Source organism: Podarcis vaucheri, assembly GCF_965113315.1.
Source record: "Podarcis vaucheri genome assembly, chromosome: 2".
Lineage (NCBI taxonomy): Eukaryota > Metazoa > Chordata > Lepidosauria > Squamata > Lacertidae > Podarcis > Podarcis vaucheri.
Window position 1 is genome coordinate 129305415 of NC_138760.1, and position 15008 is coordinate 129320422.

Here is a 15008-nt window from a genome sequence, read left to right on the forward strand (position 1 = left end):
CCAAAGGGGGACCATTCCACTCTCAAACAGCTCTTACTGTCATAAAGTTTTGCCTGATTTTTAGTTGGAGTCTCCATTACTTTAACTTGAAGCCATTGGTTCGAGTCCTACCCTCCAGAGCAGGAGAAAACAGAATGGAATGTTTTCTTCCAAGAAGAAAATCCATAAGGGTTTTGAAAGCCACATCTTTAGACGTCCCTTGATTGAAGTGTGGGAAAGGAATAAATACCTATTAGAACCTAAAGTACCACACTGGCTATCCCCATTGGAAGTTATGAGTGTCAAGAAGATCAATATGAGAGGCAACTGGATTACCTATGATCAATTGTTATTCAAAGAAGGAGGGAAATGGAAAATGAAACCGTACAAACAGGTTAAAGAAAATGTGTTTGATTGGCTACATTATTTCCAAATAAATGAAATGTTCAGGAAAGATATTAAGGACAGAGGATACGCTGATAAGGACTCCAAATTCCAGATTGAAATAATAAATAATGATTACAAAATTTTATCCGAAATGTATAATTTGCTGCTAGAGTGGAATCTGATAGATGAGGAAGTCAAGTCGGTCATGATACATTGGGCCAGGGATATTGGACATAATATACATTTTGAAGAGTGGGAAAAACTTTGGGGAAAAAATCTAAAATTTACGGCTTGTATGACGTTAAAGGAGAATATAATGAAGATGTTTTACCGATGGTACATAACGCCTGCAAAATTGGCAAAAATGTACAAAATTTGTAATAAATGTTGGAAATGCAGGGATAAAGAGGGGTCTTTCTACCACATGTGGTGGGAATGTAAGAGGGTAAAAGGTTTCTGGGAAAGTGTATATAATGAAATGAAGAAAATATTAAGGTATACATTTGAAAAAAAGCCTGAGGCCTTTCTGTTAGGAATATTAGGAAGGGAGATAAAGAGTAAAGATTGCAAATTGTTTCAATATGCAACGACTGCAGCAAGAGTCCTACTGGCCCAAAATTGGAAACAACAGAAAATACCGACAGTTGAGGAATGGAGAATGAAACTGTTAGATTACGCAGAGTTGGATAAATTGACGGGAAAAATTAGATATTTAAGAGACCAGAGGTTCATTGAGGACTGGGGGAAATTTGTGGAATATCTGGAAAATATAAGTGAAGGACAGATAACGCTAGTGGGGTTCAAAAGAGCACTGTGAAAAATGTAGGAGTATTGTCTAAAGAGAAATGGAAGTAAGGAGACAAATAATGTCAATATAAATTATGAAATGCGTAATTTAAAAAAATGACTACGGATGATTTGTGGAGAAGCTGAAGGAAGTCCAAAAGAAAGTAATTTGTGAAAATAATATGTAGAACATTATGTTTGTCTTGTTTTGGTGTAAATTAATAAAAATTATGTTTTTTTAAAAATGGAATGTTTTCTTCCAGCTCTGCAGCTGCTGCTCAAGCTCCACAGTCATTCCAGAGAGGATTATTCCCCACATACCTATCATAATCATAGTGATTTATTCCTTGGCAAACTCAAGCAAAGGACCCACTTTTGACACAGACATTTCAGAAATGAGAGCTTGAAATGCTTGCTGCATATGTAAAGGCCTCATGTGCCATCGAGGGCTTTGACTTATCTTCCAGGCAGGCAGGGTTTTTGCCAGTATGAAAGCTTCGTATCGTCCCTTTCCTCTCAATGTCACTGGGGCTTCAGTCTTGCTGGAGACTCTCAGTTTCTTGCTAAGTTGAGAGTAGTGACAACAGACGTAATGACAGGAGGCAGACCCAGAGTGAGGCTCTTATTGATGTTGCTGCTGCTGCTACTTCCCTGTGCAGCTTCTAGGATGCGGAAAGCAAAATGCCCATTGAACTTGAGAAGGGACCATCCAGATGCAATGAATTATTATGAGCCAGGAGACCACCTCATAAGCGGGGTCATATCTACATTACAAATTGTTCATATTGGACACCATTTCCTTGCCCCACCTTTCATTCACATTATAAGGTACGCTGCATTTCCCCCATGCAATTTCTGCACAGCAGACAAAATTGTGATTAATGGGTAGGCATCTACATTGAACCTTGTTTAATACTATGATGCTCAGCTGTGATTGTCCAAGCCTGTAATGCTTTTATGCCAGGGATATGTTGTGCTTTCTAGATCTTGCCCATTGAAGACACAAAATGCATGTGCATTGATTCCCTCCCTTCTTTTTCCATTGGAAAGAAACAAATTGATGGTGAATCATGAAGAGCCAGAGATCATCTGCATCCCAACTTCTTAACTTGGGACATGTAAAGATGGCCTGATCTGCACTCCTCTGAAAGGAGCAGGACTATAGCTATTACCGTAAATTGTCGCAATGTATTTATAAAGTTAACATATAATCACGTTGAATTGAGTCTAGAAATCAACTGGCAGCCAATACAGTTCACCTGCCCTGGGACATTAGGGTGCAAGGTAGGTACTAAATAGGATAAGAACAGCAATAACAATTAGAAGCAGGAATTATATGACTTGTAAAGATCTCTATTTTACTCTTCCTTTTTTAAAAATAAGGAAACAAACAAACAAACTGACATTAGGCTTCATGCTTTGTTGCAGGGCAGCAGATATGGTAGCATACTGGTATCTCCTGTCCTTCATGATTGCCATCCATGAGATTAATCAGGACCCCAGGATCTTACCCAACATCACCCTGGGCTATGACATCTATGACAATTATTTCAATGCAAGGATGACCTATGACGCCACACTAGATCTTCTGTCTCCTGGGAGGGCCAATGTCCCAAACTACCACTGCGGAAGAGAGAAGAAGCCCTTGGTTTTCATTGAAGGGGTCAACTCTGACACCTCACTCCAGATTTCAAATATGCTGGGAACCTACAAAATCCCCCAGGTATGAATACACTTGCTGGGAATCATATGAGGCACATAGCTGTCAACTTTTTCCTTTTTTTAAAGGGAAATTCCCTTATTCCGAATAGGATTCCTCACAATAAAAGGGTGAAGTTGACAGCTATGATGAGGCAGGAGTGCTTTCGTGCTGGTTTCCTACAATCATCTGGCCGGCCACTGTGTGAACGGGATGCTGGGCTAGATGGGGCGTAGGCCTTATCCAGGAGCCTCTTCCTTATGTTGAAGGATTTGTCCTGCTGGGTGAAGATTTTTTCCAGAAAGAGAGTCACCATCAGAGCAGTCTAAGGGGGGAACAAACCTTTCGGAAATACAAACACATCTCAGACGCTACAACAGGAGGTTCACAGGAGCTGCTAAGTACTTTACACTTACAAAGGGGAAACAGGCTTTTTTCCCAGCCGGCACCTTCTAAGAGGAAAAGAAAGGTGTTCATGCTGAGTTCCCGCACCTCTTTTTTTTAAAAAAAATATATGAATAGGAAAACAGCAATTTACACGGGGCAGGAATTGTATCTTGGTGGTTCAGAAATGCAGCCTCTAGAAGCCATCTCAGGGATGGCTTTACACGAGCCTATTTTTGTAACCTGCTCTGGGACTTTAAGATGGAGGATAAATAAATATTGGGCAGAAAAACAAAACTCATGTGAAATTAACACTCAAGTGAGCTAAAACTCAATCAGTGGCGTAGCAAGGTCAGATGGTACCCGGTGCGGACATGTTTTTTGTCCCCCCCCCCATTGAAATTATTAAAAGAAGCAAAAATAAGATACACTTGCAAATGTTATTTTCTGGTTTATTTACCTTGTGAGCATAAGTACTTAAATCTTTATTTTCCTAACTTTCCTAGGGGCCTCTATCTAGGCACCTTCTGTCCCTCCCCTTGCTCAGTGGATGCCATCTTTGCATCCAGGGGCGTCCAGGTAGGGCAGCGTCGGACTCCTCATTGGTCCTTGAAGGTGTGTGGGTGGCAGTGGGTGGGCAAGCATAAGCTAGGAAACATCTGGCTTGGAGAGCCGCCTTCTCCCCCCAGGAATTGCTGGTCGCTGCAAGAGCAGCAGCGGCAGCAGCAGCAGAGTCTCTTAGGTGCTGTAAATATGGTTGGGTGAACTTTGGTAGTCCCGTTGCCCCACGCTCCCGGGTGGGGGAGGCAGTCCACCCCCACTGGCCCCCTTTCTCTGCCAATGTGGAAGGGACCCAGGGGGTCATCTAGTCCAACCCCCCGCAATACAGGAATCTCAACTAAAGCATCCATGGCAGATGACCATCCAACCCCTGCTTAAAAACATCCAAGGAAAGAGAGTCCATCACCTCCCAAAGATGTCTGTTCCACTGTTGAACAACTTTCTGGACATATGAGGTCCCTCTGCTCTGACCCAATCACCCAAATCTCTGACTCATTCTCTGAAAATCACTGGTTTAAGTAGCTTCTCTACCTATATCAGCAGTAGCCCATGTGGTGCCCTACAACTCCCTGACCCATGTGCTCCCATTGGCTCATGGGAGTTGGAGTTGAATATCATCTGGAGGGCATCACTTTGGGAACCCCTGGCCTATATGGTAAAGGAATGTTTCCTCTCAAAGAGCAAACACCTTTGTGAAATGGGTGGGAATTTTAAATCTGGAAAACAGTATAGGAAAAATGGGACAGATTCCCACACTACTAGTCACTGGTTGAGTATTGCCCTAAAACTTCTTAATCCCAGAACAGCCCCAACTGTCAGATGGCAAGGGTGGCTGCTCACGAGTAACCAGGCAGGACTCAGACCTGTCTTTTACAGGTTTTCTTTAGATGCAAACTTTTTACAGTGCAGAACCCCAAAGTTCATGTCTGCTTCAATCGCTAGCAGAATCCGGGAGTGCCTGTTTCCTGGACCTTCTCCAGCATAAAAGCCTCGTTACGCCCAGCCTCTTCCTCCCCTCTTTGCGCCTTAGACTTCTGCGCAGGGTGGGCGACAGGAGTGGTGCTGAGGCTCCCACCAGCACCCTCTGGTCCTTTCACCTCTTCCCCACTGGAGGTGGGGTTTTACTCATCACCGGAAAAGGAACTGCTTCGCAATATTTTCAGAGGCTCCCTGTAACACAACTGCCCCTCTGTTTCCCGCCCCTGTTCTGATGGCTCTTCCCTGACACCAACAAAAGCCATCTCTCTTAAAACAGATTCTGCTGTTTTTCATTACTTGTTCTTATGAATGTGGGTTGTTGCTGTTCTAATTGTGCAACTTTAAAAGGACAGCAGATAAGATCTAGGGTCTAAATCTAGCAATGTTGCTCCATGTTTTCTTAAAGAGTTGTGGAGGAAGCAGGACATCACACCACAATTTCCAGTTGACCAAGAAAACCCTCTATATGTTCCTTTTCTTCCTAGGTCAGTTATGCTCCTGTTCATCATGCCCTTGACAAAAAACAACCTCCTTTGCTCTACCGAATGACCCCAAATGAAGATCCCCCAGCCTCAGGGATTGTCAGGCTACTCCTGCATTTCAGGTGGACTTGGATTGGGCTCATAGCTCCTGACTCTGACAATGGAGAACGGTTTCTGAGCACCCTGGCACCTGCGCTTGCTAAGGGCGGTGTCTGCCTTGCTTTCTCACAAACCATTCCTCGAGACATTCTGTATAAAGGAGATGAGTACACAAAGCTGATGAAGAAGATTTCACTTTCCATGGACAGGAGAATCAATGTGTTTCTTTACTATGGGGACTCTCAGTCCCCCTCAGAAGCTGCAAATACAATAGAAATAGTGAGTGAAACCCTGGAACCCATTACTGGGAAAGTTTGGATCACAATAGCTTTCTCATATGTCAGCTCCAACATGTCTCCCAAAAGTCTTGAGAACAAGCACATTCATGGATATCTATCTTTATTTATCCAGACCAAAAAAAGATCAAAACATGATGGTAATCTGCCAGTTTCCTCCACCTACAGTAATTACCATCCATTTTGGCCTCGGGGCTATAATTGCTCATATTCAAAGCATGTGTTTTCTGTGAAAGGCCAGAAGCAATGCAAAGTAAAGAAGAACCTTTCAGGGTTCCCTCAGGACATCCTTGAAAGGAGCCTGTTTCAGGACACCTACAACATTTACAACACGGTCCGAGCTCTGGCCCATGCCTTAAATGCTGCGTACTCCTCTAGACCCAAGAGGGTGGTGATGATGGGTCAGAACAGGTTGGAAGATGAAAAGGTCCAAGCATCACAGGTATTCATTTTCCTTCTCTAATTATCTGGATGGATTTTGTTCCATTTTAAATAACGGCCGGTTCAATGACAGATTTGTAGGTCCATTACCTTTAATTGACAGAAATTAACCAAGCATTTAAAAAAGGAGATAAATGAGGTTATAAAATACTGTACATCAAAATGATTTAAAAAATAAAAGAATTGTCCAGTAGCACCTTAGAGACCAACTAAGTTTGTTCTTGGTATGAGCTTTGTGTGCATGCACATGGTATCTGAAGAAGTGTGCATGCACACAAAGCTCATACCTACCAAGGTGCAACTAGAGAATATATATATATATATATATATATATTTGCTTTCGTAGATTTTCACGGGTACAGGAATGCAGGTTTTGGTGTCTTCGGGTGTCTTCCCGTGTAAGAGTCGGGGTGTCTGTGCGACGTTTCGACGAGGTCTCACTCGTCATCTTCAGGCTGGTGCTTTCGGCTTCTTGTTACTGGAACAGAGCAGAATCTGGTGTTTGAGTTCCTATAAATACGTTTCGACGAGGTCTCACTCGTCATCTTCAGGCTGGTGCTTTCGGCTTCTTGTTACTGGAACAGAGCAGAATCTGGTGTTTGAGTTCCTATAAATACTGTTGAGGGGTGTGGTGTATGGCCTCCAACGTTCTGGGCAGAGAGGAAGTTCCTAGATTAGTGTGCCTCTTCTTCTTTTGTTCCTTAATTACTTGAGGGATATCTTGAGTGATTTCATGAGTGATATTCTGAATACCACTGGGTGGGTCATTAAGTGTAGATTAGTTGCTAAAGCTTTTGTGTCTTGACCTCTTGAGCTTGTGAAGAGTTTTTCTGAGAAGATGGCTGTGCTGCATTTAGTTGTGCTCTGGCTTGGCTTCGTGTATAGGGGCGAGCTGTGGTTTTGTGCCTTGTGCCAGCTAGATCTGTGTAGGGATTGCAGGGGGGTGCAGCATCCGGAGGTGCCACTATAGTTTGGCTACTGGATGGAGTCTGTAATATGTCTGTGGAGAGGGTCTGGGTTTGGGTCTGGTGTGGTTGATTGGTGACGGCGTTCTGTGTGCCTCTGGTTCTGGTGTCGGTTTTTGTGGGGAGGGCTAATTTCCAGATGTCTGGCAGGCGGGACGTGTCGTCACGCTTGTTCATGTTGTGAGGGTGTTTCTCTATCTCGATGGCTTCCATGATTATTCTCTTGTGGTGATGTTCCATGTTAAAGAGCAATTTGGAATCTGCAAAATTAATTTCGTGTCCTGTTTCTTTCATGTGTTGGAAAAGAGAGGAAGTTTTTTCTTCTTTTTTGACGGCATTCTTGTGTTCTGCGATACGTGCATTTATTCGTCTGTTTGTTTGTCCAATGTACGTGGCTGGGCAGACTTTGCAGGGTATTTCATAGACTCCTTGGTTTTGAGGATATTGGCTATTTTTTGGTTGGTGCAGAAGGCTGTTTTGATATTGTGTTTATGGAGGATTTTGCTGATTTTGTCTGTAGTGCCCTTGATATAAGGAAGGAGGGCCATGCCATTGTTTTCTTCTGTGTCTTGGTTTTTTGGGGGTGTTTCTTTTTGGATTAGCTTCGTAACTCTGTTTTTCTGGTATCCATTGGCGATTAACACATTTGAGAGATTCTGTAACTCAGTTGTCAAGTGGTCTTTGTCAGCCAGGCGTTTGGTTCTGGAGATGAGAGTCTTGGCTACGGAGTTTATTTGTGCAGGGTGGTGGTGTGATTGTGCATGTAAGTAGCGGTTGGTGTGTGTTTTTTTCTGGTAGATAGTGTGTCCTAGGGAGCCATCAGGTTTTTTGTAGATTAGGACGTCAAGAGAGGGGAGTTGGTTGTTGTCTTCTATTTCCATAGTGAATTGTATTTTGGGGTGTAGGCTGTTGAGATGTGTGAGGAAGCTATCTAGTTTTTCTTTCCCGTGTGGCCAAATTACAAAGGTGTCGTCAACATATCTGAGCCAAAGTTTGGGTTTGTGTTCTGACTTGTCTAAAGCATTGGTTTCAAAGTGTTCCATGTACAAATTTGCGATGACCGGTGAGAGGGGTGATCCCATAGGTGCTCCTTCTATCTGTTTGTATCTTTGTCCATTGTGGATGAAGTACGTGTTGGTTAGGCAGTGGTTGGTCAGGTCCAGGATGTATTTGGGGGGGTTGTATTTGTTTTGAATGGCTGTCAAGGCTTCATTAATGGGCACCTGAGTGAAGAGAGATACAACATCGAAGCTCACAAGTAGGTCATCGGGATGTAGGTATTGCTTCTTTATTGTTTCTATGAACTGGAAGGAGTTAGTAACGTGTGAAGCGATGGATTCTGCATAGGGCTGAAGTTGCTTAGCGAGAAATTTAGCGAGATTTTGTAGAGGTGAGCCTATGGAGCTGACTATTGGTCTGAGTGGTGTTCCTTCTTTGTGTATCTTGGGGAGACCGTAGAGTTTGGGGCATCTGGAAGATTTTTCTCTGGGGATGATTCTTAGCTGGATTTCTTCACTGATAGGAGAGGCTTTTATTTTGGATTTGGTGGTTTTTTCCAGATAGGTGGTGGGATCTGTTTTTATAGGTTGGTAGGTAGGGTCTTGGAGTAGATTTGATAGTTTTGCTTGGTAGTCCGATGTGTTCATCACAACAGTGGCGTTGCCTTTGTCTGCTGGGAGAATGATTATGTTGTTGTCTTTCCTCAGGTTGGTGAGTGCTTTCTGTTCTTCTTTGTGTAAATTGCTTCTGGGTGGTTTGCTGGAGCAAAGGATGTTGGTGACTTCAAGTCTGATTTTATTGGCTTCATCTGGGTCGATTTTGGTCAGGCTAGCTTCGACTCCGCATATGATGTTTTCCGTGGGGATGCGTCTGGGGGCGACTGCAAAGTTGAAACCTTTGGAGAGTACTTTGGTTTCAGTTGGGGTGAGGATCCTGTCTGATATGTTATGTACTGTTTGTTTCATGGGTTGTTGTGGAGGGTGGCTGGGTTTCTGGCGTTTCTCTAGTTTGTAGAGTTTGTTGGTGTGTCTGTCTGTCTTATGTGAGGTCTCAGTTTCAGCTCTCCAGACGGCTAGTTGTTTGCATTTGTCCCAGAGTGCAGGGTGGATTTTGTTACATAGTTTGAGGTGAAGAGTGAGCAGATCTTTGTTGGTTTGGTTTAGTAGGTATCTTTTCTTATGTATTTCGTTTCTGATTAGGGATAGTTCAGTTCGTTTCAGGATCCTTTCGGTAGCTGGGGTTTTAGAGTGGAATTTAAGTTGGAAGCATGTGGGAGTTAAGTTGTTGTCTCGGCAGTTGCGTAGGAACAGGAGATCACATAAGATGGTGGCTCTTCGGATTTCTAGTTTCTCGTAGGTTCTTGTCAGCTGGAAGGTTTCCTCCCCGTAGAGGTGAGATATTTGCTTTCGTAGATTTTCACGGGTACAGGAATGCAGGTTTTGGTGTCTTCGGGTGTCTTCCCGTGTAAGAGTCGGGGTGTCTGTGCGACGTTTCGACGAGGTCTCACTCGTCATCTTCAGGCTGGTGCTTTCGGCTTCTTGTTACTGGAACAGAGCAGAATCTGGTGTTTGAGTTCCTATAAATACTGTTGAGGGTGTCTTCGGGTGTCTTCCTGTGTAAGAGTCGGGGTGTCTGTGCGACGTTTCGACGAGGTCTCACTCGTCATCTTCAGGCTGGTGCTTTCGGCTTCTTGTTACTGGAACAGAGCTTGTTACTGGAACACAGCTCGCCCCTATACACGAAGCCAAGCCAGAGCACAACTAAATGCAGCACAGCCATCTTCTCAGAAAAACTCTTCACAAGCTCAAGAGGTCAAGACACGAAAGCTTTAGCAACTAATCTACACTTAATGACCCACCCAGTGGTATTCAGAATATCACTCATGAAATCACTCAAGATATCCCTCAAGTAATTAAGGAACAAAAGAAGAAAAGGCACACTAATCTAGGAACTTCCTCTCTGCCCAGAACGTTGGAGGCTATACACCACACCCCTCAACAGTATTTATAGGAACTCAAACACCAGATTCTGCTCTGTTCCAGTAACAAGAAGCCGAAAGCACCAGCCTGAAGATGACGAGTGAGACCTCGTCGAAACGTCGCACAGACACCCCGACTCTTACACGGGAAGACACCCGAAGACACCAAAACCTGCATATATATATATATATATATATAAAATCTACTACGCCAGACCAACACAGCAACCTACCTGAGTCAAAATGATTGATACAGAATTAATAGACCCTTCAATAGTTACCTTGATCTGCAAGACTATGGACTGCTAGCAATGATCATGTGTCCCTTTCAAAGAGAAGACCAAAGATTCCTTAAAAGGAAATGACATTCATATTACATCTCCATTCATATACATTCCTAGGTATGCCATCATAACAGCAAGATAGCATTCTACTGCATGTAAGAAGTTCAATAAAGTGTATTTCCAAAGTTTCTCCACAAACCCATTCCAAGGCCAAATGGTTCCCTGGTCTAGGAGATGGTGTCTCTAAAGACAAGAGCAACACACCTGCCTTGACCCCCTAGTCTAGCCTGGAGCAGTATCATAAACTCAGGTGGGCAGAGCTAGGTAAGGTGAGACACACCCAGTTTGTTCACCCAAATTATGGACTCAAGGAATTGTAGAATTGGAAGGAACCCTGAAAGTCATCTAGTCCCACATACTGCAATGCAGGAATCTCGAGTAAATCATTCTTGACAGATGGCCATCCAACCTCTGTTGACAAACCTCCAATGAAGGAGAGTCCACTTGAGGTCTTTCAGGATGGGTTCTGTCTGTCTGTCTGTCAAACAGCTCTTAGCATCAGAAGGTTCTTGGTAATGCAAGCCAAATCAGTCCACTCATGTTCAGTCAAATCTTGAAAGAAACCTATTTCTTAGGCTGCTCAACTGATGGAAGAACCCATCCTGAAAGACCTCAAGTTTATTGGGGAAATGATATACCAACGGTACTTAACTACATTAAAATTGGCAAAAAATTATAAATCAAAATCAAATACCTGTTGGAGATGCAAGAAAGAAATAGGAACAATGTTTCACATGTGGTGGGAATGCCGACCTATTCAACAATTTTGGAATGAAATATATGAAGAAATCAAAAAGATGTTAAAATATATTTTGGTAATAAACGGGAGGCATTCCTTTTAGATATAATTACAAAAGACATTCCTGGCAATCAAAGGAAAGTATTCCTTTATGCAGCAACAGCTGCCAGGATTATCATAGCAAAAAACTGGAAAGGGGAAAAAATCCCATCAATAAAACAATGGCAAATTAAACTTTGTGATTTTATAAATTCGGCAAGATTCACAGCATTCTTAAGGGGACAATCGGACCAAAAATTAGCAAAGGAATGGGATTGTGTTAAAGAATATATGAAAAAATATTGTTCTGGAGTAAGTATATCGGTATGTAGCAAATGAAGCATTGCAGGGTTAAAGAAACCGAAAAGCGGTGTGAAATGTGTAAAGACAGAGGTAATTTACATTAGACACAACAATTCAAAAATATTAAAATGTTTGAGGTCTGAAAACAGAGAAAGGAAGTCAATATGTATATATGTACGTAAAGATTAGTATGATGGCGGGGTATGGTTTTTTTAGGTGTGGGTTTTTTCTTTTTTGGTTTCTGTTTGCTTTGATTTGTTTTTGTTGGTTTGTTCATTTTTTAGGATTTTATCTTTGTAATTTTTTTGGTAACTTTGCATTGAAAATATTTTTTTAAAAAAAGAACTATATTGGGAACATTAAATAGAAAAACCCTCCATGGCCACTACGTGCCTAGATAATATGTGAACGACCTGGGCTGAAACAGCCAACTTTCTTAAATCTTCTCTGTCATTCTAGTTTCACCGTTTCCTGAGTGATTTTCAGTTCTACAATGCTTCTATGGGTGGAGCATATTTAGATGACAATGGGGACCTGATAGCTGAATTTGACGTGGTGAACATTGTGATGCTTGCCAATGACTCCCTTCACGTAGGGAAAGTTGGGAGTATGGAGAGAGAGGGATCCGCAGGCGTAAAAGTCACCATTGATCAGGATGCCATCGTGTGGCCCCTTTGGTTTAATAAGGTGGGTTAAATCATTCAGATACATTTGACTATGATCCAAAAAGAAAAAGAAAACAGAGGATATTGGATTGAAAGGGGCTTTTAGTTTTGTAGGAACAGTCACTCCCACTTCAATTCCCAGGTGCATATTTATGAAAGTAATATTTTTTGCCTCAACCTGCATCACTTCACACTTATTTGCTTTGAAATACATTTCCCAATTTATTGCTTAATCCGTCTACAGATTGACTATTGTTTTTTAATATTTTATTGGCAGCCACCCAGTGTGGCTGGGGAAACCCAGGTGGGTGCGGTATAAATAATGAATTATTATTATTATTATTATTATTATTATTATTATTATTATTATTATTATCATTATCATTATTATCATTATTATTATTATTATTCACTCAATTTTGGAGAGGTTCTGTTGGAGGTCTTCACAATCTATTTTTGTTTAAAATTCCCTGAACAATTTAGTAAATGTAAAGTTCAATCCAGTTCAATCCAGTCAAATACAAAACGGGGTGTGGCACTCATCTCTGCTTTCAGCCCAAGGGAGCTGGCATTTGTCTGTAGACAGATTTTCTGGCTCATTTGGCCAGACTGACTAAACCGCTTCTGGCGCAATAGGACACCAGAGCGTACGGAAATGCCGTTTACCTTCGCACAGCAGCAGTATCTATTTATCTACTTGAACTAGTATGCTTTCAAACTGCTAGGTGACAGGAGCTGGGAGTATTGGCTCCAGTATTATTGCAGAGATAGACATACCTGTGGGAAGGATTACTTTAGCAGAGTTAAACAATGCCCAATTATAAGTTTATGCAGTGATCAGCTTGTTGCTGACTTGTCTGAGTTCTACTAATAAAGGAATACACACACGAATCTGATTCATGTAATATAAAACCTTTTTACTCTCAGATTCATTCAGGTTTACAGAAGTGTACCTGAAGGCAGGCTTAGGTTACATAACAATCAAATGAACTACACCAGAGGGAAGTTGGTCCTAAGGTGACTGCAACTCAGCAGTCATCTTTCAAAACTACCAGCAACCGACAAACTGGTTGTCACAGCAACCGGTTAGAACCTGGAGGCCGTTAGTCCTCTGTCGGAAGGTTGCACTTGACTGCACCTTTACATCCCACAAAACCACTAACTCCTGACCATCTTTCTTTACGGGCAGACTATCCCTCAATCCAGATGTGCTGAGAGCTGTCATATTGGGGATGTCAAGGTCATCCGGGAAGGAGAGCCACTTTGCTGCTATGATTGTGCTCCCTGTGAAAAAGGGACCATCTCCACTGTGGAAGGCAAGTGAGAGAAGGAATAGGGCAACTTTTGTAATCTTGTCCAAAACAGTATCATTTTATCCCCCCCCTCAATAAAACCTTTACCCAAGGTTGTGGCATCTGCTTTGCATGCAACAGATTGCCGATTCAAGTCACAGTATCTCCCGCTGGGGCTGGGAATGTCCCTTGCTTGAGACCCTGGGTACTGAAGTCACTCATCTTACTTTCAGATGCAGACCACTGCACCAAATGTCCGGAAGATCAGCACTCAAACAAGGACCGAGATCAATGTGTTCCCAAGATTATCACTTTCCTTTCCTATGAAGACTATTTGGGGATTCTCTTGTCTTTCTTTACCTTGTTATTCTCCTTAATCACAGGCTTGGTGTTAGGAATTTTCATCAAATATTCAAGAACTCCCATAGTCAAAGCCAACAACAGGGACCTTTCCTACATCCTCCTTGTATCCCTCTTGCTCTCCTTTTTGTCCTCCTTGCTCTTCATTGGCCAGCCAAGAAAAGCCACCTGTCTGCTCCAACAAATTGCATTTGTCCTAATCTTCTCAGTTGCTGTCTCTTCTTTGTTGGCCAAAACCATTACCGTTGTGCTGGCTTTTCTGGCCACAAAGCCAGGGAACAGGGTGAAGAAATGGCTGGGGAAGACTCTGGCCAATGCTGTTGTCCTTTCATGTTCCAGTGTCCAAGTTGTCATCTGCACAACCTGGCTGGGGACTTCTCCCCCATTCCGAGACTCCGACATGCACTCCCAACCTGCAGAGATTATCCTGCAATGTAATGTAGGGTCTGCTACCATGTTTTATGGTGCCCTTGGCTACATGGGTTTCCTGGCTGCCATCTGCTTCGTGGTGGCTTTCCTAGCCAGGAAGCTGCCTGGGGCCTTCAATGAAGCCAAGCTGATCACCTTCAGCATGTTGGTCTTCTGCAGTGTTTGGGTGTCCTTTGTTCCCACTTACCTGAGCACCAAGGGGAAATACATGGTAGCCGTGCAGGTCTTCTCTATGTTGGCCTCCAGTGCTGGGCTTCTGGGCTACATCTTCATGCCCAAGTGCTACATTATTTTACTCAGGCCTGGACTGAATACAAAGGAGCATCTGGCGACAAAAAGTAAAGATGCCATCTGATTCTTTGTACATTCTTTTCAATTGTAGGGATCTGTGAACAGAAAGGCAATAACAAAATCCAGCCACTTGCTGTTCTAAAATGAAATATTCAAATGTCAAAAAACTTGGTCAGGAGAGGGTATGAGGTGATGGGGAGAGATACAAATACTCTGAAATAAAATATTTGACTGGCACAGGAGGCTTCAAGTGCATAAAAAAAGTCCATCAGGCAGCAGAGGTTCATCATATCAGGCCCCAAAATGTCTTGAAAAAAAAGTTTGATTCTGGCTTATCTGGTGAACATAGAATCATAGAATTATGGAAGTGTGGAGTTTGAAGAAGGATCCCAAGGGGCATATATTTCAACCCTCTGCAATGCAGGAATCTCAACCAAGCATTCATGACAGATGGTCATCCCTTGTGGTCTCTTCCAACTCTATGATTCTATGATTCTATGATTCTATGATTC

General features: G+C 42.6%; 1 protein-coding gene across 1 annotated transcript; it reads left to right on the forward strand.

Annotated features, from left to right (window-relative positions):
* Positions 1–2566: 2566 nt before the first annotated feature.
* Positions 2567–14651, forward strand: LOC309527283 (vomeronasal type-2 receptor 26-like; the record flags this gene model as incomplete). The annotated part of the gene is made up of 5 exons (XM_082213984.1): positions 2567–2875; positions 5260–6093; positions 11919–12146; positions 13314–13440; positions 13650–14651. The coding sequence occupies 5 exons, from the start codon at positions 2567–2569 to the stop codon at positions 14558–14560; spliced, it is 2409 nt and encodes an 802-aa protein (XP_082070110.1). The 3' UTR covers positions 14561–14651.
* Between the last annotated feature and the right edge of the window lie 357 nt (positions 14652–15008).